Source organism: Cervus canadensis, chromosome 4, assembly GCF_019320065.1.
Source record: "Cervus canadensis isolate Bull #8, Minnesota chromosome 4, ASM1932006v1, whole genome shotgun sequence".
NCBI lineage: Eukaryota > Metazoa > Chordata > Mammalia > Artiodactyla > Cervidae > Cervus > Cervus canadensis.
This window is the reverse complement of record NC_057389.1, coordinates 104115593-104142136: the sequence shown is the minus strand read 5'-3', so window position 1 is coordinate 104142136 and position 26544 is coordinate 104115593. Positions and strand designations below refer to the sequence as shown.

At 47.6% G+C, this 26544-nt stretch overlaps 1 protein-coding gene across 4 annotated transcripts in view; it reads right to left on the bottom strand.

Moving 5' to 3' along the window:
• Positions 1 to 326: 326 nt before the first annotated feature.
• Positions 327 to 26544, bottom strand: part of PGPEP1 (pyroglutamyl-peptidase I) — a 36201-nt gene continuing 9983 nt past the window's right edge. For 2 of the 4 annotated variants that reach the window (XM_043467383.1, XM_043467384.1), the window contains exons 3-5: positions 14467 to 14598; positions 9181 to 9413; positions 327 to 4865 (exon numbers count right to left, since the gene is read on the bottom strand). In XM_043467383.1, the coding sequence (XP_043323318.1) occupies positions 4673 to 4865; positions 9181 to 9413; positions 14467 to 14598 (558 nt within the window). In that variant the 3' untranslated portion in view covers positions 327 to 4672. The remainder of the gene's footprint in view (positions 4866 to 9180; positions 9414 to 14466; positions 14599 to 26544) is intronic. The other 2 variants (XM_043467385.1, XM_043467386.1) reach the window with 2 other exon arrangements.

The following is a 26544-nucleotide window of genomic DNA, read 5'->3' as shown; positions in this document are numbered from 1 at the left end:
TCCACACACCCTGGGGATCAATGTGATCACGATTCAAATTCCTACCCGCCCCCACCTCTTGCTGTGTGACCATAGGCAAGTTACTCAACCTCTCTGGGCATCAAAACAAAGGCAGGGGGTTGGTTGCAGGAGGAAGAACAGTCAGTACAGAAACGCTCTCGTCATTATCCATTCGGCACACTCATAGCACCCACCACAAACCAAGAGCCAGGTCACATGCCAAGGACAGAAACACTGCCGCTTCGGGGCCCCCTCTGCCAGCCAACAACCCCAGGCTGAGGGTGACCCTAGTGGACGCCAGCTGCTCATAAAGACACACAAGAGACTGCACATTTTAGCTGTTTTATTTGCTTTCTGGGATGTCAAGTTTGGGGTGTCCCAGGGCCCAGCCCCCAGCAAAGTCCGGCCTGGGGTCCCAGACACGAGGCTTTCAGACAAGGCACTCAAGGGGTCTCCCTGGGGTCGGGGAGAAGCCACCCCAAGCCTGCAGGGGCTGGCCTCTCCTTTGGGGACAGGACACAGGGTCACCTCCAGGAGACAGGGCTCTTCCTGGAGAGAGATTTACGACAAGATAGAAACCTGAGATGTGGAGGGAGCCCTGGAAACATGCCAGGTACCCCCAAGGCCCAGATGGATCTCCTGTGGCCTCCAGCCAGGCCTTGTGGGCAGAGAGGCCAATTCCCCGCTGGCTTTCACTGGGGCTTCCTCAAAGGGTGCAGGACCTAAAAGCCCCTGGCCCAGGTCCCACCCCTGTGAACGGCCAGGGAAGCAGGGAGCCAGGGTCTGGGGGTGTTTCTCTCATTCCTGTCTGTGCCCCACGTGTACTGTGGGGGCAGGCACTTCTGTGGGTCTCTGGGCAGCTGAAGGGGAGGCTTGGGTGAGGAGAGGGAGGAGGGGGAATGGATTTCAAGTCGGGGGAGCGGCTCAGGCTGGACTGGAGCCCCTGGAGGTCTGGGAGCTTCTGAAACTCAGTTGCGACCACTGCCCCCCAGTTGGAGGATAGGGTCTCTGAGTGGCGTTCATCCAAGAAGCGACTCGCAAGACGTGGAGTTGTGAGGGGGGGTCCTGGCCTCTAACACACTTCCTTTCTGCAGAAATGGAGACGCTTCTCCTCCAGTGGCAGCCCCAGGCCCTTTACCAGGCACTTGTTCCAGAAGAAGGGAAATTTAACTGGGGATATAAAATCAAAGTCCTTTGCGGCTCCACAGAAGCCTGTGGATGAAGGCCATGGGGCTCGTGGCCACGAGGGGAGGCACCTCCATCAGAGCCCCATGCTGGCTGAAGGCTCAGGAGAGCTTCCAGTGGTCTCGGGGGGAGGCTGGGGCCACAGAGAAGAATGAGGCTTTGTTCCACAAACCCCGACGACAACGACAAGGGACTTCTGGGTTCAGACACGCCAAGGGGCGGGGAGGTCAAAGGTCAACAGTCTAGACAGCAGCAGAGAAAAAAAGAGGCCAGTGTGGTGGGCCGATTTCCAGGAGCAGCTCCCCTCCCCCTCCCGGGTACCCCTGAGTTGGGAAGGGGGCGGGGTGCACAGGCACAACCTCTGGCCGGGCTTCTTGGCAGAAACCTCCAAGGTGAGAAAAAGGCATCACACGTATACTTTTCGAGTCATCCCCCTGAGCAGGTCCTGTCTGTTCGAGAAGTGTTCACACCAACAAAGAGCAGAATAGCGAAAACTATTTTTCTTGCTGAAACTATCAGAAAGGTCAGAGTCTGACCTTCCCCCCAAAGACGTGGCCCTGACTGGGGGCTCCCGCCTCCCCCGCTGCCCCGTGGCCCTGCGTCTCTCAGTGACCAGGGCACCTTGACTGTTTCTTGACTGGACCACATGAGCCAGGTTGTACCACTGGAATCCCAGGTTCACCCACTGGCATTGCTGCTTCTTTCCACCTTGCTTTCTTTCTAGCCACTCCTTTAAATTTCTTTTTCAAACTACATACTCACGCACAGACCACCGACCTTCTCTTTGGTGGGAAGCGGGGAAGCAAAGGGGCTAAGAAAGGAATAAAGTTTTAAGGGGCAGAGGTTCTGGCATCTTAAGGGAGGTGCCATTACCTGACACCATCCCCCACCTCTGTACCCTCCACAGGAGCTTATCAGAGACAGGACCCCCTCCACTTTTCAGCATCACTTTTCACCTTTCCTCTACCAGCCTTCCCACGACATTGCTTAGCCCATCTTTCCACCGTTAACACTTACTGCACCCACCCCTTCTGGCATCGCTCACCTTCATATCTTCCAGGCTGCACCCACTTCACAGAACCATCCCGTTGCCTGTTCTGCGCCCCACCCCCCCACAATCTGAGACTCTGAAATGACAAGGGAGAAGTAACGGGACTTGGCCCCCCTTTCTTACACAAGGACATTTCAGTCCAGGACCCAACAAATGCAGACAGATACGCCATGGAGTGAATGGATGAATTTGCCCAAAAGGAAAAAGATAAATTAAAATAGGAACATTAAAAAGCTGGCAGGGAGTGAGTGAAATATTTAATGGCTGTCTGATTGAATAAAGACGAGCTATATGGTCTGTATCGTGAACAAGGACAAGGCTTTGGCTTGACTCGATGAGGAGATCTAACACCATTGCAGGAACACAAAAATGACACGCACACACGATAATGATCAGACAATAAGTTATATCTCTAAGTGGCTAAATCTCATGTTGCTTTAAACAGAGAGAAGAAATGAGGACAAAAGAAAGATGAAAGTGCAGAGCCTGGGGATGGTGTGTCTGGGTTCCAGTGGGTGCCCAGCTTAGTTCAATTCTGACTCACTTCCAGTCCCCCCTTCCCTCTGCAGCTTGCCTAGGCCCATTTCTTCCTCAGAGCCTCCCCCCTCAGACCTTTAGAGAAGAGAGCTCATTAGAGTTTAATGCCATTCTGAGTGAGACCTCTGGGAGACCCTCATTAAAAAGAGCCACAAGCTCAGCTCACAGAAGCTGGCTGACCGCGTAGATGCAATGACGTCCTGCACTCCAGATTCCTCAGGAGACTGCGAACCAGATTCCTCAGGAGACTGCGAACGCAGACTGGGGGTGTGGAGGAGAGAGTTCTGGAAGAGGGAGGGCTGGCATGGAGGAGGGAGAAGGTCCCGATCGTTTCACCCTGCAGGGCATGGTCCACACCCACTGCCATATGCTGACCCCACATCACTCTTCCCTTCCAGGGAAAACACAGGACCCAGAAAATGCATTTCACTCAGAAACCCATCAACCTGGTCTCCGAGTGAGACAGCAGCTCAGCGGAGGCAGCAGCTACCCTGGGCTTCGGAACAGGAGGGAAAGAGGGTGAACATGTAAGAAAACAAAACAAAAATCTCCGCTGTTTTCAGAAGAACCGCCTGCTGGGAGACCCCAACATGATCTAACACCACATCAGACACCAGCATGCCTCACACTTAGGGAAGAGATCAAGCTGCGTGTTCTCCAAAGAAACAGAATACTTTCCAAACGGTTGTTTTCCTCATGGTTGCTGCTGCCAACCCCCTCTCTCTGATGGGTGTCAAGGTCCAGCTGAATTTAGCTGCCTCCTGGGAGATGCGCATCCCTGGCTGGTCAGTTCAAAGTCATCAGGGAGTGAGATAAAAATTTACCAACTCTAAGGCGTGTCCAAAACCTAGCTGCACGAAAGCTCGCTGGCTGCCCTGCGGCCCTTCCGGCCAAACACACCGGCACACGCGGAGCCCAGCCGCCAGCCTCCACTCTGCCCCCCTCTTAAGGAAAACAAGAAGCTGGGCCCCCAGACCAAGACTGAAGATCCAGGCCAGATGTGGGGTAGGTTTGTAGTTGCTACATACTTTTACATATTAAAAAAAAAGTGTTTGTTGAATTGACAGTCTGCTTTCCCACCAGTGGCCCACCTCCGGAGGTCCTATGGGCATAGCTCACAGCTCGGTTGTTAAAGGATTAGCCAACCCCTTCAGTCTCCTAGGGCAGCAGCAACTCCCTCTCCCTGTGGTCTGGCCAAGGGCCTAGCCTCCACCCCCGCTGAACAAGGGGATCTTAATGTCACCCCCAAAACAAAAAATGTAGGTCCAGTGTTCAAAGCCAGAGGCAGAAGCGGCTACACTCCAGGAAAGAGAAAAGACACTTTTGTGTTCGGCTAAAGCCCGTATTTTAACCAAAGGGAATATAAATAACTCTGTGCCCAAACTGGCACTATTGCTTTTAAAAACAGAATAAGAAAGAAAAAGAACCCATACCAGACCCCAAGCTGGCCCTTGCCAGAGCTGTCCAGGCTGTTTGGACATGGATCAGGGCAAGGGGTCTTCGTGAGGATTTTCAATTTGGAAAAAAAACCAGTCATGGACAGAGGGAATTCTGGAATCCTTCCACCACAGACTTAGAAAAGCAGGTGGCCCCAGCCATCCCAGAGTGGAGATCCACCTGATCGGGGTTCTCGGTAGAAGTCAGGACTTCCCAGCTTCCTGACTGCCCCAGCTGTATCCCCAGGTGCAAAGAGAAATAGAAAAAAAATCTTCAGTTGCTGCCTTCCAACCAACCAGCGCTTACGCAGAGAAAAAGGGAGAGGAGGTGTGCGAGCTGGCATATTTGATCCAAATCAGATCCCCAGCTGGATGCGCTTGTCTTGCCCAGTCAGGGCCCGGGGGGCGGACGTCTCTCCCAGGCTCCTCGGCAGGATGAGGTCTTGGGAGGCCTGGACAGCCGTCAGTGTTCATGGCAACAGTTGATTTTGCCCTCTGACTGCTCTAGGAGGTCCAGCATCTCCTCAATGATGGCCCGAAGTGCCCGGCCCAGCTGGTCTGCATTGTACGGCTTGCCCAGAGGGGGCACATGAACAAAGGCCGAGCGGCCGTGACTCTGGTACAGCGAGGTATAGTAGGTGAAGTCGCAGAGGTACCTAAGCCATAGGGCATGGGGGATGGGAGGGAGACCAAAATGGGGTTAGAGAGTGAATGTTCCATCCAAATCCATCAGAAGACAGCCCCTCAACCTCACCAGTCAGCTGCAAGATGGAATACAGCTCCTCCCTCCCCAGACAGCAAAAACGAAAAAAAAAAAAAACCAATAACTCCAAGTGCTGGTGTATATGTGGAGAAAGAAGCAATATGAGACACTGTTGGTTGGGATGCAAATTGCTCCAGAATTATAGGTGTACAATATTCAATGTCCTGTGATAAACCATGATGGAAAAGAATACAAAAAAGAATATATGTATATTTATACCATGTGTGTGTGTGTATATATATATACAGACATACACATAGATATGGGCTTCCCTGGTGGCTCAGATGGGAAAGAATCCACCTGCAATGTGGGAGACCTGGGTTCAATACCTAGTTTGGGAAGATCCCCTAGAGAAGGGTACGGCTACCCACTCCAGTATTCTGGCCTGGAGAATTCCATGGACAGAGAGCCTGGTGGGCTACAGTCCATGGGGTTGCAAAGAGTCGGACATGACCGAGCAACTTTCACACACACACACACACACGCGCAGATATGACATGTATATAACTGAATCACTTTGCTGTACAGTGGAAATTAATACAATATTGTAAATCAACTATACTTTAGTAATTTTTTAAAAAATAATTAAAAATTATTTTTAAAATTTTATTTTAAAAAATAATTTTTTAAAAAATTACAAATGCACAGACTTTATGACCTGATGTTTCAAGTTTTTAGAATCTATCTCAGGAACCATGTGCACCAGAGCAGAAGAACGATGAACAAGGTATTTGTTGCAGCATGATGTGTAAAAACAGAAAAACAGGAAGCAAACTGCTAGAATGGAACACTGGTGGTCCCCTCCCAAGCCCCTCCCACCCCGTGGGGGACACAGCCAGTCGGCAGTCTGCGCCCCGTAGGAAGGCTCCGTCAGAATGCCACTGGGCTGCCGCCTTGATCTTGAACTTCCCTGCCTCCAGAATTATAAGCGATGACTTTCTGTTGTTTACAAGCTACCCAGTTGGGTTCTTTTGGTTATAGACGCCTGAATAGAATAAGATACCACCTAAATGTCCACTGACAGTGAACGTGAAAGAGGCTCAGTCGTGTCCGACTCTTTGCGGCCGGCCCCACGGACTACACAGTCCATGGACTCCCCAGGCCAGAACACTGGAGTGGGCAGCCTTTCCCTTCTCCAGGGGATCTTCCCAACCCAGGGATCGAAGCAGGGCCTCGCATATTGCAGGCGGATTCCTTACCAGCTGAGCCATCAGGGAAGCCGTCCGCTGACAGAGGAGTGACTTAATAAACTGGTTCGTCTGCACAGTGGGATACCATGCAGTGGTTTACAAGGCATGCGGTGGATCCACTTGAAGGCAGAACTCAAGACCCCTAGCACATGCCCACAGAGGCGGCCAGGGAAGGGAACTCTGATGAAACCCACACCATACAACCTCACCCACATAAAAGCAAAGCGAAACAGAACAAAATGCAAAAGCAGCACACAAAGTGTCCTATACTGTATAGAGACATCTGTGGCTAAGAAGGAAGTGTCACAATTTAAGTCTCTGATTTAACAGAGGGATCCCGGGCAGGGATGAGGCGGGGAGAGAGAGAGGTCAAGGGAATCTTTCACAACGGGAACACATGAAAATATATTTCAGAATTATCTGAGTAACTTAAAATTAGCTTCAGGAGAGTTTCCTGGTTGCCTAGTGGTTAGGGTTCCAGGCTTTCACTGACAGGGCCTGCAATGTGTGTGGCCCAGTCAAAAAAAAAAAAAAAAAAGGTCAGTTTTAAAAAAAGACTGATGGGAGAGGGGAGGGACAATGCAAGAGTAGGGAATTAAGAGGTACAAGCTATTAGGTATAAAATAAGCTAAAGAATAGAGGGTATATTGTAAAACACAGGGAATATAGCCAATATTTTATAATAACTATAAATGGAGTATATACACCTTTAAAATTGTGAATCACTGTACTGTACATCTGTAATGTATAATATTGTACGTCAACTACACTTCAATTAAAAAAATTAAAAAAAAGACAGATGGTAAATTCAGTTACTTCTTCATTCCGTCAACTGAATTTGCCACCTGCTGCCTTTGGGCTGCTGAGGTGTACACAGTGTGGAGAAACTGAGGCACTTGGTGTTGAGAGGGCATAGAACAGAGGAGTCTGGGAGGCAGGGGAGGCCTTCCCAAACAGCCAACTTTCGGAGTCAAGACCTGAAACAGTCGTATCAGCGGAAAGTGAGTTCTGAGCAGAGGCATAGCATGTGCAAAGGCCCTGAGGCTAGAGTGAGCCTGGGGCGTGTGAGGAGCAGGAGGAGAGTAGGCTGTGGGTGTGGAAGGCAATGGGTGAGGGGAGATTACAGGCAGAGAAGGCTGCAGAGGTGGACAGGGGCCAGAGCACATGGGCCTGGGGATGGCGGAGAGCTGGGATTCTATTTGAGGTGTAGTGGGAACTGCAGGAAGAATTAAGCAAGCTAAGGACTTCATCTGCCTTAAATTAATAAAAGACTTTCTAATAGGCTGACTAGTTAGTTTCTCCTCCAAACTTCTGTTCACCTAGAACATCAAAATGTGACCTGATTTGGAGATAGAGTTTTGCAGACATAATTGGTTAAGATGAGGTCACACTGGATGAGGGTAAGTCTTATATCCAATGACTGGTGTCCTTCTAAGAAGGTCACGTGAAGACACATATCAGGAGGAAGCCATGTGGCGATGAAGGCAGCGACTTGGGGTAAAGTATCTCAAGCCATGGGACATTCAGGGTTGTCAGAAGCCACCAGAAGCCAGGAAAGGGTCTGAGACTCCCCCTCAGGCCCTCCAGAAGGAACCAGCCCTGCTGACACCTTGATTTTGAACTTCTAGCCCCCAAACTGGGAGAGAATAAATGTTTGTTGTTCTAAGCCACCAACATGGTGATTGGTTACAGCAGCCACAGGAAACTAATATAGAAGCTGACTTCTCAGGGGAGAAGGACCATCAGGGTTGGAGCAGAGGTGGCAGGAGGAACAGGTGGGAGGCAGCCGGAGCCAGGGCCAGGAGATGCCAGGGTCCCGGGGTGGGAAAAGTGGGCAGAGCCACACATGAGTTGCAGATGGGACCTGTTATGAATATATACTTAGCTGTGTGCCTTGTGCATGTTGAGAATTATATACTGTGAAATCCTATGTAAAGTTTACTGTGTAAAATATTGTGTGTGTGTGCTGGGCTTGCCTGGTGGCAAAGAATCTACCCGCCAATGCAGGAGATGTAAGATATGCTGTTTGATCCCTGGGTCGGGAAGACACCTGGAGGAGGCCGCGGCAACCCACCCCAGTAATCTTGCCTGGACAATCCATGGATGGAGGAGCCTGGCGGGCTTCAGTCCAGGGGGTCACAGAGAGCTGGTCATGACTGAAGCGACTTAGCACGTGTGTATGTTAAGTCGTTTCAGTCGGGTCAGACTCTTCTCGACCATACTATTTAAACAGTCCATGCTTTGATTTCAATACCTTTAGACCATGAAATTTTTGTACCTTGTTTTATGTCCCTGGATATGTTCCAATGTCTCCGAGTTTACAGTCTATGGGAACTTAAATAGAATTTGTATCCTGCTGCTCTGTGAGAATTGTATAAATCTTAATTATGCTGAATTGGTTCACAGTGCTTTTCAGGTCTATTATATCCTTCTACTTCTCTGTATATTCATTCTATTAATTTTTGAAGATTTGATAGTGAAATTCCAACTAAAAATCTTAAATTACCTACTTAAAAAATAATTGTGATATATAGAGGAACTGGGCTTCTCCAGTGGCTCAGACGGTAAAGAATCTGCCCGCACTGCAGGAGACCTGGGTTCGATCCCTGGGTTGGGAAGATCCCCTGGAGAAGGGAATGGCAACCCACTCCAGTATTGTTGCCTGGAGAATTCCGTGGACAAAGGCGCCTGGCAGGCTACAGTCCATGAGATCCCAGAGAGTCGGACACGAATGAGCGACTAACACATAGTAGAATTATATGTAACCTTGTTCTGTATCCTCCAAGTCTCCTGTAAATGTGTTCTCACACTTCCACAATTTAAAAAAGATTAAAAATAAATAAATAGTCCATCAAGTGATAAATCAATGACCTTTTCAAAAGTAAATAAATAAATAAGTTAGCGCTTGGCCCAAAGAGGTCACAGTCAAACACACTTGGCTCATTCAACACTCAGCCTGGGCTGACGGGAGGGAAACCCCATTCACACCTGCACCGCAGGGGCCCCATGGCGCCTTACCTGCCTGCATCTTGCGAAATGGTCACTGACACATCTAAGCCCAGTGTAGTGACCCTCTCACATACAGCATCCATGTCGATGATGGAGTCAATGCTTTCAGGCCCGTCCTCCACACAGCAGTGGGAGCCGGGGCAGAATCGGCAGTTGTCCAGGCCCTTGTAACCCTTGTTGTGTCCACACTTCTCCAGCGTGACTGCAGTTGCCATGCCTGACACTCCTACGTGCACCACCAGCTGCAGACAGATGGGTACAGCTTAGTAAGGTCTGGTCATGGGACTGGGGCACCACCCAGGCCAAGGAGAGGACAGTGTCCTCACAGAGCACTGCTGGTGGTTACGTGCTTTCTGTCCTCTTGCTGCTGGAATAGATCCTGCAATCACTCTTACAAAAAAGGTGTGCTAGGTGAACCATGCAAGAATGTGAAATATGCCAAGATGTTCATAGGAGCTTTGTCATTACAATACTGGAAACAATCTAATTGGCCATTCACGGGGAGGGGGGTTGACTAAATAAATCATGAGCTGCTATGGTCAAGGCAATTTTGTATGGCATAATCTTCAAGACATATTGCCAGATGCAAAAGGCAAGGTATAATTTCTAAGAATCTAACCTAAAAATAATCAAAGAGATAATAATCTGCCAATGGTCACTTCAGTGTAATTTATAAAAATGAGAAAAAAAAAGGAAATGAATAGCAAGCCCAATAATAGAAAAATGGTCATATTAATTACTAAATATTACCCAGCTATTAAAATAATGTTGAGGGAGAATTTTTAATGACCTGTGTGATTAAAAGCTCCTGGGCTGCTTTATCTGCCACTGGCAATAAGGCTGTTACCTGGTCCTCCATAAACCAGTAGCACCAGATAACACAGTGATCTCCTGTGAACGTAAAAACAAACGAGCAGCTGTGGTTTATACTTTATAGGGCCAAATGGTGACTCTGCCACCATCTCACACACACACACACACACACACACACGGAAAAGGTATGTCCCTGTGCTAACACCTAGAAATTGTGACTGGGACCTTATTTGGGAAAAGGGTCATGCCAGATGCAATTAAATAAAGGATCTCAAGATGAAGTCCTCCTGGATTATCTGGATAGACCCGAAATCCATTGACAAATGCCCTTTAAAAAGACACACAGAGGAGGGACAGAGGAAGAGGGAAGGAGAAAGTCCTGTGAAGACAGGGGCAGAGGACAGAGTGATGCAATCACAAGCCAAGGAATGCTTGGAGCCCCCAGGAGCTGGAAGGGACAGGCAGGACCCTCCCGTAGAGCCTCTGGAGGGAGCCACAGCTCTGCTGTGACTGTGGACTTCTACCCTCCAGGACTGTGTACAGATAAATTTCTGTTGTTTTAAGATGTCTTGTTGGCAGTCAGCTGTTCCAGCAGTCACGCTAATCCATGTAGTGCATGCTCAGTTCCTCAGTGGCGTCCAACTCTCTTCGACCCCATAGATTGTAGCCCACCAGGCTCCTCTGTCCGTGGAATTTTCCAGGAAAGAATACTGGAGTGAGTTGCCGTTTTCTACTCCAGGGGATCTTCCCGACCCAGGGATCAAACCCTCATCTCTTGCATCTCTTGCACTACAGATGGATTCTGTACCACGGCGTCACCTGGAAAGCCCTAACGGTGAAGTACACTGCTTAAACAGTACTTGTAGGTGGGCACATTTGTATATGCAGATCCATGTGTGTGAAGATGTGAGTGATGACAATAACCACGGTCCCAGTCAACCATTATTGAGAGCCTGCTGTAGGCCAGGAGTTCTCAACCAGGGGTTTGGCAATATCTAGAGACATTATGGGGTATCAAACTGGAGACAGAGAGCTCCTGGCATCTAATGGGGGGTGGCCAGGTATGCTGCTTAGCCCCCTTTACAGTGCCCACCACAGGGAAGGCTGCCCCAGCGAGGCTGAGAAATCCTGGGGTGGGCTAAGGAACCGTTTATCACCCTTCTGGCCTCATCTCCCTCATCACCACCACAAACTCAGGATGTTGGTACTGGTGATATTCTGATCTGTCATAAGAAATACAGGGATTTCCCCGGCGATCCAGTGGTTAAGACTTCGCCTTCCAACACAGGGGGTGTGGGTTTGATCCCTGTTTGGGGAGCTAAGATCCTCCATGCCTTGTGGCCAAAAAGCCCAGCATGAAACAGAAACCATATTGTAAAAAATTCAATACAGCTTTTAAAAATGATCTACATCCAAAAAAATCTTAAAAAAAGAAATATTTATTTGTTCTTAGTCCACTATTTCAGGCACAGAGCTCTTAAAACCCCTAGAGTTCCCTAAGTGATTAAAGCAATAAAGGTGTCCTGTTGTGTTTTTCTTGGGGTCGCGTGGCATCGAGATCTTAGTTTCCCGACCAGGGATCAAACCCATGCCTCTTGCAAGGGAAGTGCAGAATCTTAACCACTGGACTGCCAAGGAAATCCCCTGTTTTGTGAATGAGGTAATTAAAAAATATTTTTAAAATTTATTTCTGGTTGCACTGGATCTTCATTGCTGTGGGCTTTCTCTCTAATTGCGGAGAGCGGGGCTACCCTCTGGTTGCAGTGCTCAGGCCTCTCGTTGCAGCGGCTTCTCTTGTGGGCACAGGCTCTAGGCGCATGAGACCAGCTGCTCTGCTGCCTGTGAAATCTTCCTGGGTCGGGGATCAAACCCGTGTCCCTGCACTGGCAGGCAGACTCCTATCCACTGAGCCACCGAGCAAGTCCAGCGAGAGAACTTCTGGAAAGCACCTTAGAATGGGGGCTGGTTGCCAGGGGAACCAGCTATCTGATTAGAACACTGAAACTTTCAACTCCAACCCCTGTCCCCCCACCTCAGGGGAAGGGAGAGGGCCCGGACATAGAGTCCAGATGTCAGCGGCCAAGCAATTAATCAGTCATGCCTATGTCATGAAGCCTCCATAAAACCCTTAAACAACAGGGTTGGGAGAGCTGCTAAATCAGTGAACAAATGAAGATTTGGGGAGAGTGGGGCACTCAGAGAGGGCGTGGAAGCTCTACACGCCTCCCCCCATACTTTGCCCTCCGCATCTCTTTCATCTGAGTGGTTACTCCTGAGTTACGTGCTCTTACGATAAACTGGTAATCCAGTGAGTAAATGGGTTCCTGAGTAGTAAGCTGCTTCAGCAAAATTAACTGAGCCCAAAGAAGGGATCTGATTTATAGTCAATTGGACAGAAGTACAGGTAACAACCTGGACTTAAGACTGCCATCTGCAAACTATTCTATATAAAATGGATAAACAACAAGGTCTATAGTCAATATCCTATAATAAACCATAATGGAAAATAGCTTTAAAAAGAATGTGTGTGTCTATGTGTGTGTATATAACTGAATCACTTTGCTATACAGCAGAAATTAACACAACATTGTCAATCAACTGTACTTCAATTAAAAAAAAAAAAAGATTGGAATCTGGAGGGCAGTCCTTAACCTGTGGGATTTTATTCTTTTTATTTTTTATATTTCTGGCCACGCCCGAGGCATGTGGGCTGAGTTCTCTAACCAGGAGTCTAACCCACACCCGCTGTGGTGGAAGGGCGGAGTCTTCACCACTAGAGAGCCCGGGAAGTCCTGGAGTGTGGGAACCAAGCTGGACTGTAGGACTCCCAGCTGCTGTCTAGGAATTTCGTGGTGTGCGGATAATCCCGAACACACACTGAACTGGGTGGTAGAATTTCAGTGCTACAGTCACTCCTTGGCTTGGTATTTACCGGTGATAGCTTCCAGGTCCCCTCTTCTCCCTTGGATACCAAAATCTGGGGGTGCTCGAGTTCCTTATCTAAAATGGCCTAGTTTTTGCATAACCTACTCACATCTTCCTGTAGTCATGAAATCACCTCCAGATTACTTATAATACCTAACAATATAAACGCTATGTAAATAAATAGCTTGCCGCTCAAGGAAATTCAAATTTTGCTTTTTGGAACTTTCAGGATTTTTTTTTTTTTCCTGCACTGCATTGCTTGTAGGATCTTAGTTCCTCAACCAGGGATGGAACCCAGGGTGTGGAAGCATAGAGTCCTAACCACTGGATTACCAGGAAATTCCCTGGAATTTTTTTTTTGAAATATTTTTGATCTGTGCTGGGTTGAATCTTGACTATTATTATTTCCACCTGTCACAGAAGGAAACTGAGGCATGTGGAAGCCTTTCTGTATGGTGTGGAGTTTCCTAAAAACATTTTCATGCATGAGGTTTTCTTTTTAACTAGAATAAGGCGGGGCTGCCTAGACACAGTAGAGGAAAAAGCTCATTCAAAGAAACTTCAGCCAATTCTTGCTAAGCCTCCAGGCCCCCCCCTGTAAAAAGAGGCAAATTCCACTTGACAGGGCTCGTTAGAAAGCAAGATGCCTCGAGCCAGCCCGGGAGAATCTGAAATAACAGGCTAGAGTGGAAAACTGGGGCCCCCCCATAGGATACTGGGACCTCACTTGTCAGAGATACCAGCCAAATTCCTACGCAGTTCGTGCCCAAGGTCTTGGCTGGGCCACAACTACCTCTGGTAGGAGGATGTGATCCCTGCCGGTCTGGCCTTCAGTCCATCACATCTGGTTAAAAACCACAGCTCCCTCCCACAGCCATTCTCCCTTTGTGAAACACCACCCCCTCCTGACTCCTGCTCATTCTAGGAGGTTTGGGGAGAGGTGACACCACCCCCTGGCCACCAGAGTGGGCATGTGGGATCCAGGCTTCATAAATTACAGCATTCCTTCTTCCCCAGCCATAGGGACTGGCTCAGGGACTGGACTGTGACCCAAGCTGGCCAATGAGAATCAGCTATAGACTTTGGGGAATTATTTGGAGGACAGGTGTTCTCTTTTTGCTGAGGGACTGAGTTGGGAGGATATCAGTCAGCAGCCACTAATCATTGCCAAAACAAAAGCAAAGTGCAAAGCAAAGATGAGTGGTCAAGAGAGGAGGCTGATGACATTGGGTGAGCACCTGGATCAAGCTATGCCTGAAGCATACAATGTTGATGCTCAAGCTGGGTTGAGGTGTGTTTTGACTGTCACTTATAACGGAACATGTTATGACTGATAACAGAACTTTAGTAGGACAGAATCAGCCTCTGTGAAGTTTCAGATGTTTGCTTTCCTCTCTCACCTCCAAGGGTAACCCAGAAAAGCGTAGCACTTGGGGGGATAAGGCTGTGGCCATCAACCATGTGATCAGAGGAGGAACAAAGCCACACAAACCATCCATGCCTGGGGCAACCAGCCGCAGATCCTGATAGGAAAGCACCTACCTTTACCCCACTCACCTTTGCCCTGCTTACCTGGGGACTGTGCTTCTCCCACAGGGCAGGGATGAGCCTCTGGACTGTCTGATACTCCACTGGAATCTCATACACATGTAGATCCACGCTGTCCCCAAGCCCTAGCTTCTCCAGCTCCTGGAAGCAAAGGCAGAGGAAATGCTGTGGTCTTAGGTCCGGGCAGCAGGGATAACACAATCTCTGGGGATAAGCTGACCTGTCCTCAGAAAACAAGCAGGGCTTCTGACTCACGGCAGAGCAGGAAGGCACCTGTGCTCATCCACCCCAAAGCTCCTCCCCCAGCCCCTTCTCCACCCATTCTCTCAGCATCTCCGTGGGCGGCAGCATGGTGCTGTGGCCTCTGAGGCTAGGCTCCTGGATTTGAACCCTCCCTGTGTGACCTTGGGCTTCCCAGGTGGCGTTAGTGGTAAAGAACCTGCCTGCCAATGCAGGAGACTCAAGAGACGCAGGTTCAATCCCCGGGTCGGGAAGATTCCCCTGGAGGAGGGCATGGCAACCCACTCCAGTATTCTTGCCTGGAGAATCCCATGGCCAGAGGAGCTTAGCAGGCCATGGGGGCGTGAAGAGTCAGACAGGACTGAAGTGACTAAGCACATGTGTGACCTTGGGGAAGTCACTTAACCTCTCTTTGACTCAGTTCTCTCATCTGTAAAATGGGGGTAATGATGTATTTACTTCAGCAGGTAGCTGTAATAATTGAAGGAACTAATTCACACTGAAGAGTTTCAAGCAATGCTGCAATGCTTAGCATATCATAAGTGCTCAGATAATATTGGCTACCATTACTACTATTATTTTTACTGTTTGTTATTATGGCCTTCCTTTGTTATACCTGTAAGAATTATTTATGATCTTGGTGCATGGTACACAGCAGGGTCCAACATATCTACAGATGGACCCAACTCATTAGAGAGTCTCTAACCATCTCAGGAATGAAGAGGTGTAAGAACATCATGGATTATAAACAAAAATGGGCTGTGATGACCCCAATGTTCATAGCAGCAAGATTCCCTACAGCTAAGACACAGAAACAATCTAAATGTCCATCAAGAGATGAATGGATAAAGAAGATGTGTGTATTATATATATGTATATATATGGAATACTAATCAGCCATAAAAAAGAATAAAATAACGTCATTTGCAGCAATGTAGATGGACCTAGAGATTACCATGTTAAGTGAAGTAAGCCAGACAGAGAAATACAAATATTGTATGATATAAGTGATGTTATCTTATCGCTTATCTGGACTCTAAAAAAAAATGACACAAATGAACTTATTTACAAAACAGAAACAGACTCACAGACATAGATAAAAACTTTTGGTTACCAAAGGGGATGGGGGGGTCAAGGAAAAAGATAAATTAGGAGTTTGGGATTAACATACACAAGCTACTATATATTAAACAGGCAAAAAATAAGGACCTACAGTATAGCACAGGAAACTATATTCAATATCTTGTAACAACCAATAATGGAAAAAATCTATAGGCATATATACACATATGGATATACATATATTATATGCATATATTTACATAAATAAATGGGGCTTTCCAGGTAGCTCAGTGGTAAAGAATCCACCTGCCAATTCAGAAGGCACAAGAGATGCAGTTTCGAACCCTGGGTCGGGAAAATCCCCTGGAGGAGGAAATGGCAACCCACTCCAGTATTCTCGCGTGGAGAATCCCACAGATAGAGGAGCCTGGTGGGCTGCAGTCCATGGGGTTGCAAAGAGTCAGGCATGACTGAGTACGCACGCATGCACACAAATACATATCTGGAAAAGTGGGCTATTGATGGGCCACCACAGGTGTACATTTCTGGGGAAACACAGGGGTTTTCTTCAGATCTCAGTGTGGCGTGCTCATGACTGGGCTTCTTCCTCGAGATTGGCACAGGGCCCAGCGCATAGCAGACCCAGAAAATTTCCCTGGAGAAGGGGGTGGCAACCCACTCCAATATTCTTGCCTGGAGAATTCCATGGACAGAGGAGCCTGGTGGGCTATGGTCCAAAGTGTCACAAAGAGTTGGATACTTAATACTTGTGGGATTCACTAGAGGTGAGTTTTTATGGTTTTGGGTTTTTTTTTGCCATGCCACATGGCTTCTGAGATCTTAGTTCTCCGACTAGGAATTGAACCCAGGCCCATGGCAGTGAAAGTGTGGAGTCCTAACCACTGGACTGATAGGGACAGAACAGGATAGTTATACAGGTGACTATGGAAGTTCCAGGAGGGGACTACGGATAGAGAGTAGAGAGGGAACCCTAGGAACTTTGGGGAGATTACTGTAAGTTAATGATCACTCATGTAAGCTATTGGAATGTCGTGGAATGAAACAGCATGCTTAACTATAAAGCCAAAAATAAAAGCATGAGATATGCCCCAGGCCATTAGGTGGCAGAAAAATGTCACCACCCTTTTATGTCTGTATATATGCTCAGTCACGTCTGACTCTGTGACCCCATGGAGTGTAGCCCGCCAGGCTCCTCTGCCCATGGAATTTTCCAGGCAAGAATACCGAAGCAGGTTGCTATTTCCTCCTCCAGGGAATTTTCCTTACCCAGGGACTGAACGCGTGTCTCTGGAGTCTCCGGCATTGGTAGGCGGATTCTTTACCACTAGCGCCACCTGGGAGTTGGTGATGGACGGGGAGACCTGACTGAGCGACTGAACTGAGCTGAGTGCCACCTGGGAAACCCCACCACCCTTCACTGATTTGAACAAGCATCACAATGTTCTGAGTTGACCTCAGAGGGTCAGATATTCTCCTGCCCGAAATGAAGGAAGAGCTAGTGATGTAAGTAAGCCTCACATCTAGTCGAGGGAGACAGTCTTCCCCGTCCCCTTTCCTTTGACTGTAAAATTGCAGCCCAATTAATCCTCAGGGCAGAGCTCCCTCGCTTGCCCACCTGCATCTCTTCCAAGTAGATTTATATTAATAAATCTACTTCTTGCCTCACTTTGTCTCTCACTGAATTCCTCCTGCAATGAGACATCAAGAACCCAAGCTTCATTAAGTCCTTAAACCAGGTGCTGTGATCTTAGTTGGAAGACCGTGAGTTCTGGCCTGATTCGACGGGTTCAAGCCCCAGTCAGAGGTGAATGATTCCAGAAGCACCAGGGGAAGTCCCCAGAGGTGAGTTCTTGCATCTCCTGCAGTGGCCGCAGGATTTCCTTCTCCAGTCACCGTGACCTTGCTACCCACGCTGTCCCAACTCCCTGCCCCGTCGACTGCAGTTGCTCTAGAGAGTGTCCAGGAAAGGCGGGTCTCTGCTCACCGATGTGCTGTGTGCTAAGTCACTTCAGCCATGGCTGACTCTTTGAGACCCCATAGACTGTAGCCGCCAGGCTCCTCTGTCCATGGAATTCTCCAGGCAAGAATACTGGAGTGGGTTGCCATGCCTTCCTCCAGGGGATCCTCCCAACCTAGGAATCAGACCCACGTCTCTTATGTCTCCTGCATTGACAGGCAGGTTCTTTACAGTACCACTAGCATTACCTGGGAAGCCCCCCTCACTGACAGATAAGTCCAAACTGCTCCCCAAAGAGGGTATATCAAGGTCACCTGGAGACAAGGGCATCTGGAGGGTAGGTGGGGTGTGGCGGGTGTGGGGGGAGTCTCAAATGCCAACACCAGGAACCAGGACCCCAACCCTCTTGCCAAACCCAGTGATGTGTAAGGTCAGGAGGGGCCCCCCAAGAAATTCCATAGCCAGAGAGATGAGGGCAGAGTGCAAGCCTGCTCCCCAATCTTGGTGCACGGTGAGCTGCAGACACTGGTGGGTAGATGACTGGGGGGCCAGGGGGTTATATTTTATGTGAAATCTATTTTAAAATGCACTGAAGAAAAAACTTTGTAAAATATGTAATTTCTTGCACAATCATTTTTCTTGGTCACTAATATTTTTATTCTTCATGCTCCCTTGTCCTTTCAACTCCCCGTTCTATGGAGATGGGAATCAGGGGGAACTTTCCGTAAAGGTTTGCAGATCCAGAGATGAGACAGGCCTGGTGCTCCTGGCACATAGCCACAATTTCTACCTGACCATCGAACCCCTAAGAAGAGCTGGAAGTTTTAGCTCTGTGCTCCCTGTTCCCATTCCCATGATTTTATCAATATTCACCCTGTTTCTGCACACTGCACGCCCAGGGCAATTATTCTGAATGGCCACACATTAAAAATAACAAGATCTGGGATGTCCCTGGAGGTCCAGGGGTTAAAACCCTATGCTTCCACTGAAGGGGGCTTGGGTTCAATTTTTGGTTCGGGAACTAAGATTCCACATACTGCTTGGTGTGGACAAAAAAACAAAAGAAGACATTACAGGCCACTTTGCTTGAGGCTTATTGGATACACCCAAGTTTTGTTTGGGCTTCCCTGGTGGCTCAGATGGTAAAGAATCTGCCTGTAATGAGGGAGACCAGGGTTTGATTCCTGGGTTGGGAAGATTCCCTGCAGGAGGGCATGGCAACCCACTCTAGTATTTTTTTTTTTTTTAGAAAGAAAATCACTTTATTCTAATTAGTTCACAAACAATAACATCAGAAAAGCACATTTAAGAGGCCACAACTGCCTCTTCTGCCCAACCCCAAACTCAATACCATCTCAATGAACTTCTATATAGTGGCAATACCCTCTTCCACTGTAATCCTGAAGCACAAAAGCTAATAAAGATTAAGGAGAAGTTTAAAAGGTGGTCTCACACTTCTTATCTTCACTATTAATTTTACTTTAATTGCTAAATCAACATGGTCATGAGAGGTGATCTTTCATGTCTTCAATTGGCACTTCTTGATTAAGCTAATCCATTGGCTGATCTGCACTGTTTCAGCACCTCAATGAAACCCTCACAAAGTTTAAGGTCACCCTGACTCTGAGCACACTCTAAAAACTTTCACCTCATAGAAGCAGGGGTCATTCTGCTGCAGCTGTGCCCCCTTGGTTCCCTGAGCCTCCTGGAAAGTGATTCAGGCCTTGAGGGCTCAGCACTGCTTCCTCCACTGAAGCCCCCCGTGATGGTGTGACCCAGAGTGTGGCCCACGGCAGAACACCCAGCCACACTGGCAGCAGTGGTTGCCAGCTGGGCCATCAGACCTGGCTGCTGGGGAGCGGCAGATGGGGGGGCCACTGCTGGTGGCTGAGCTGTGGGCACTGGCCTGGGCGCTGCTCTCATCTGAGGCTGGCAGGAGGGGCCACGCAGGAAGGCTTCCACGAGGCATCCTGACTGCACTGCTAAGCCCACTCCAGTATTCTCGCCTGGAGAATCGCATGGACAGAAGAGTCTGGTGGACTACACAGTCTGTGGGGTTGCAAAAGAGTCGGACATGACTGAACGACTATGCACAGCACAAGTTCTGTTTGGCAAGTTGATTGGAGACCAAATCTCATCTCCTCTCCTGAACTGCCCCTCCTCTGTCCATGGGATTCTCCAGGCAAGAATACTGGAGTGGGTTGCCATGCCCTTCTCCAGGGGATCCTCCCAACCAAAGGCAGAATCTAAAAATCACATCATGAGACTTCCCTGGTGATCTGGTGGCTAAGATTCTGGCCTCCCAGTGCAGGGGATCCAGGTTCGATCCCTGGTCAGGGAACTAGATCCCCCATACCACAGCTGAGAGTTCCCATGCCACAATGAAAGATCTCATGTGCTGCAACTAGGACCCAGCTTGACCAAATAAATAAATAAAAATAAATAAATAAAATGAAATCATATCACAGCCTTTCCTGCTTCTTCCCTGCTGTGACTCCTGCCACGCTCAGAATAAAACTCTTACCTCCCCACTGTGGCCCACGACGCCCTCGGGGTCTGGATGCTGCCCTCCTCTCCCTGTGTCCCCCTTCTGCTCAATTCCCCCAGTACAGCCGCCTATATACCAGACTCACTCCTGCCTCAGGGCCTTTGCACTGGCTGTTCCTTCTGCTTAAAATGCTTTTCCCTCTCTTTAAGGAGTCAGTTGACTTCTCAGCCCTCATGTCTCAGCCTCCCGAGACCTTCTGGAAGCCCAGGCTGCTTTACATGCTCTCTCGGCCCCACAGGTCAATGTCCCAGCCACAGCCCAGGATGTGCATACAACAGATGCTGACGAATGTCAGCTGAACAAGTGAGCAGCTCAAGCATGGGCTGAGAACAAATCCAGAACCAGCCGAGCCTAGGCAAGTGCCTGACACTCCTGAGGGTGCCTTGCTTTCCTTAACTGTAAATGGGTTTGGACTTGCTGTTGGCTAAGACCCTTCTTTCCTTTTTATCCTTTCCCACATCTAAAAGGAGCTTCTTCCATATGACCCAGAAATCCCACAGCTGGTCATACATCCTGAGGAAACCATACTTGAAGAAGACACATGTACCCCCATGCTCACTGCTGCACTATTTACAATAGCTAGGACACAGAAGCAGCCTAGATGTCCGTCAGCAGGTGAATGGATGAAGAAGCTGTGGTACATGTACTCAATGGAATACTACGCAGCCCTAAAGAGGAGCACATGTGAGTCAGTTCTAATGAAGTGGATGAACCTTGAGCCTATTATACAGAGTGAAGTAAGTCAGAAAGAGAAAGACAAATATCATACATTAACGCGTATATATTCCATGATCTAGAAAGACGGTACTGATGAAGCTACTTGCAGGGCAGCAAAGGAGATGCAGACACAAACAGGCTTGTGGACACAGTGCGGGAAGGAGAGGGTGGGACGCATTGTAAGACCAGCATGGGAACACACACTGCCATATGTAAAACAGCCAGCCAGTGGGAGCTTGCTGTGGCATTCAGAGAGCTCAAGCCAGTGCTCTGTGACAATCTAGATGGGTGGGATGGGGCGGGAGGTTGAAGGCAGTTTCAAGAGGGAGGGGACATATGTATACCTATGGATGATCCATGCTGACGTATGGCAGAAACCAACACAATATTGTAAAGCAATTATCCTCCAACTAAGAATAAATAATTTTTTTTAAAAAAGTAGCCTCAGGACTTCCCTGGTGGTCCAGCGGCTAAGACTCTGCACTCCCAATGCAGTGGGGCCCGAATTTGATCCTTGATCAGGAACTAGATCTAGATCCCAGGGGCCACAGCTAAGACTTGGCAAAGCTAAATAAATAAATATTAATAAAATAAAATAAAAGTAGCCTCACTATTCACAACAGCTGAAAGGCAGAAACAGCCTGAGTGTCCATCGATGGATGAAAGGATATAAAGAAAACATAGTCCATCCACACAGTGGAATTTTACTCAGCCATGAAAAGGAAGGAAACACGGACACAGGCTAAAAGGTGGATGAACTTTGAAAACATCAAGCTGTGTGAAAGAAGTTAGACGCAAAAGGTCACATTACATGATTCCACTTATACGAAATGTCCAGAGGAGGCAAATCCACAGGGACAGAAAGCAGATTGGGGGTGGCCAGGTGGCCTAGGGATAGGGAGTGACTGCTCATGGGGACAGGATTCCCTCTCTGGATGATAGAAAACATCCTGGAATTAGAGGCGGTGGTTGGACAGCATGGTGAATGTAATAAATGTCCCTGATTTGCATACTTTAAAAGGGTTAATTTTATATTATGTAAATTCATCTCAATTTTTTTTAAAAAACAAAAAGGAAAAAAAAAAGCAGCTCTTCATTGCACAGATGTTGGAGGGTGGGAGCTGGGGCAGAGCCTCTAGAACCCGGGGACCAGGTTTGCTCTCCCTCCCCTACCCCTACCTCCTGGCTGGGTGACTCCAGGCAATTCACTGACTCTCTGGGTACTTTAGTGCCCTCATCTGTAGATGGATGAACAGTGGTACCCATATCATAGGGGAAAAATAATAATAACACAATACACATGAAAGGCATAGTGCTGAAAAGGGCTCAAAACATGTTAAATCATATTTAAAATCATTAATGTGTTTCCTTTAAAAAAAAAAAATCAGGGACGCCTCTGGTGGTCCAGTGGTTAAGATTCCGTGCTTCCAATGCAGGGGGCCCAGGTTCGATCCCTGGTCAGGGAAAAAGGATCCCACATGCCATGGGGCATGGCCAGAAAGAAGAAAAAGAAAAAATTATGCTGAATGAAAGCCAGACACAAAAGGACAAAAACTGAAAGGTTTCACTTATATGAGGTCCCTATTACCATCTGAGCCGCCTAGGGCTTCCCAGGTGGCTCAGATGGTAAAGAATCTGCCTGCAGTGAGGGAGACCTGGGTTCAATCCCTGGATCAGGAAGATCCCCTGGAGTAGGAAATGGAAACCCACCCAGTATTCTTGCCTGGAGAACTTCATAGATAGTACAGTTCACGGGGCTGCAGAGTCAGGCGTGACTGGAGCGACTGAGCGTGCACAGAGCAGTCAGATTCATAGAGACAGAAAGTGTTTGAAACGGTGGGTGTCAGAGACTGGGAAGAGGGGAGGTGGGAATGAGTGTTTACCGCGAGCGGGGTTTCAGTTGTGAAGATGAAACCCTTCTGGAGGTGAACGGTGGTGACGATGTGGTGCTCAGCCGTGTGTGACTCTTGTGACCCCGCGGACTGTAGGCTGCCAGGCTCCTCTGCTGATGGGATTTCCCAGGCAAGAATACTGGAGTGGGGTGCCGTTTCCTCCTCCAGGGGATCTTTCCCAACCAGGGAAGATCAAACCTGCATCTCTGGAGTGTCCTGCCTTGGCAGGCAGGTTCTTTACCAGTAGCGCCACCTGGAAGGCCCACGCTAAGGACGACTACACAACAGTGTGAATGTACTCAGTGCCACTGATCTGTACACCTACAGACGGTTCAAGTGGCAAATTTTAAGTTGCTGCTGCTGCTAAGTCACTTCAAGTCATGTCTGACTCTGTGCGACCCCATAGACAGCAGCCCATCAGGCTCCCCCATCCCTGGGATTCTCCAGGCAAGAACACTGGAGTGGGTTGCCATTTCCTTCTCCAATGCATGAAAATGAAAAGTGAAAGTGAAGTCGCTCAGTCGTGTCCAACTCTTCCCGACCCCATGGACTGCAGCCTACCAGGCTCCACCGTCCGTGGGATTTTACAGGCAAGAGTACTGGAGTGGGTCGCCACTGCCTCCTCCAGAAATTTTACGTTATGTATATTTTATTGCAATTTGACAAAGAAAAAAACTGGAAGCTACAGTCTGTATCAGTCACCTTGCTGAGCAGGGACACTAAAAGCATCTGCTGAAGTGCTGACACCAAGGACTCTCAGGCACTTGTTATCAGGAAGACAAACAGCTTCCATCAGGCCTCTTGCCCTGACTGGGGGATCTTAGCACATGATTCCCTGTGATCCGAGCTGTTCCCTGCACACCAGACTCTCCACGTTGGAGATTTTGAATTTGGCTCTTTACCAACTGTACTTCATTTGTTGAAAGCTGGGAACTATTAGATTCCAATTATAAATCCTCCAGAACTTTCTGGAATTCCTCCCTGCTTTTTCTCCCAATCTCAATGGAAAAATCTAAAATCTACACAGGATAGGACTTCCCTGGCTGTCCAGTGGTTAAGACTCCAAGCTTCCACTGCAGGGGTGAGGGGGAACTAAAATCCCACATGCCGCACAGCATGGCCAAATAAATAAATAAAACAAAATAAAATCTACAGAGTAAATGGGCTTCCCCGGTGGCTCAGTTAGTAAAGAATCCATCTGCAGTGCAAGAGACCAGGTTTGATCCCTGGGTCAGGAAGAACCCCTGGTGGACAGCATGACAACCCCCTCCAGTATTCTTGCCTGGGAAATCCCACGGACAGAGGAGCCTGGCGGGCTACGTCATGGGGTCACTGAGAGACTAAACCGCCACCACGGAGTAAATACCCACTTCCAAGCCCTCCACACACTCACCACTTGCAGGAATTTCAATCTCCCAACAGGAAGGACCCAGACATGCGAAAGCACCCAGTATGGAGTCCTCCTCGGTTTCCTGAAATGATGAACTCTGTCCCTTTATCAGGATCTTGAACGTATAGGGGAAATGGGGATATACAAACTTTTCATTTTCAAGAAATGTGAATTTCCCAGAAAGTCATGAGTTCAGAGCACAGTACACCTTTGCCCAAGCTTCAGGGTGGACAGTCCACCCTGCTCGGTTCCTTTTCCCCAATGGAGCTGATACCGCTTACTATTTTCCTCAAGCTCAATCACTTAATTTTTCCCCTTAAATAAATTTAGCCTTATCCCTAGGTGCCCAGGTAGCAGAGTGGTAAAGAATCCACCTGCCAATGCAGGAGACACAAGAGTTATGAGTTCGATCCCTGGGTGGGGAAGATCCCCTGGAGAAGGAAATGGCAACCCCCTCCAGTGTTCCTGCCTGAGAAATTCCAAGGACAGAGGAGCCTGGCAGGCTACAGTCCATAGGTCACAAAGAGTTGGACATGACTGAATGAGCGCGCGTGCACGCGCACGCACACACACACACACACAATACTAAGTGACAATACCTGTGAGTTACAGGGTAACTTTAATATAAAACACATTACATTAAAGACGGGTGCTTTGTGCTTAGTCCATCGGTTGTGTATTATTAAAGACATGGCCACCATAATTTCACGACTGTCTTATATGCAGCGTGTGTATACTTTTCATAAAAGAAATATTTCAAAAATAATTTAAAGCACTTCTCTCTCTTTCCAAAAGTGTTTTTAAGTTATTCCTTTAAAAATTAACTCAAGCTAAAAAAAAAAAAGAAAGCTAACTCAAGTAGCAAAACAACAAAGTCGTACTGTATAGCACAGGGAACCATAGTCAATATCTTGCAATAAACTATAATGGAAAATAATTTGAAAAAGAATACACACATGTATATAACATTGTATATATATATATATCATTTTTCTATACACCAGAAACTAACACAACATTGTAAATCAACTATATTTCAACTAAAACTAAATGAATAAATAAAAACTAACTGAAGTTAATTTTTTTGAACATGGTGTTTGGACTCTGCCCTCAGGTTAAAGACAAAAAGAACCATCAGCAAATACCAAATTCTAGTGAGTAGGTTTTCTTTGGGGGAAGCGTGGGTTAGCAATTCTGAAGTTCCTTTCTATTTTTTCTAGGATTGATCAAAGAAGTGAACACACTGGGGATCACAGCGGCGAGTGGGAGGTGGGGGAGGTCTACACTGTCAGAGGAAGGAGTTATATGTCTGTGATGTTGGATCCAATTTGGAGGTATCCGTGCAAATTCCAGGGTTTTGATACAGAAATGGGTGTGAGTTTGGGCGCTCTCAAAATACTGCTGTTTTTAAAATGGATAACCAACAAGGACCCACTGTATAGCACAGGGAACTTTACTCCATATTATGTAACAACCTAAATGGGGAAAGAATTTGAAAAAAAATAGATATATGTATATATATAACTGAATCACTTTGTAGGACACCTGAAACTAACAGTTAATCAACTATGTTGGTGGCGGTGGTGTTGTTTAGTAGTTCAGTCATGTCCAATTTTGCGACCCTATGGACTCTAGCCTGACAGGTTCCTCCGTCTATGGGATTTCCCAAGCAAGAACACTGGAGTGGGTTGCCATTTCCTTCTCCAGGGGATCTTTCCAACCCAGGGCTTCTTAGCCAACAAAGTCATCCATGAGACTCAAAGGAAGACTGAGGAACTTCCCAGATCACAAGGGATTAAAGAAATGGGACAACTGAACCCTATGCACAATCCAGAATTCTCTTTCGCCAATGAAGAATTTTAATAGGATGGTGGGCAAAATCTGAATCAGAGCTGTATATTATAGAATTGTATCAGTGTTCAAGGAGTCTGATTTCGATCACTGTGCTGAGGTTGTGTTTTAGGAAATATACAGTGACATATTTAAAGACAGAGGGTCTCATGTCTGCAACTGACTCCGAAATAAAACAAAGCATGACAGTTCCTCAAAATATGAAACAGAATTATCATATGATGCAACCATGCCACTTCAGGGTGTATACCCACAAAAACTGAAAGCAGGGTCTTGAAGAGATACTCCCTATTCATGTTCATAGCTGTGTTACTCACAGGAGCTAAAATTTAGAAGCAACCCGAGTGTCTACTGACCCATTAATGGATAAGCAAAATGTGGTATATACATGCAATGGACTATTAATCAG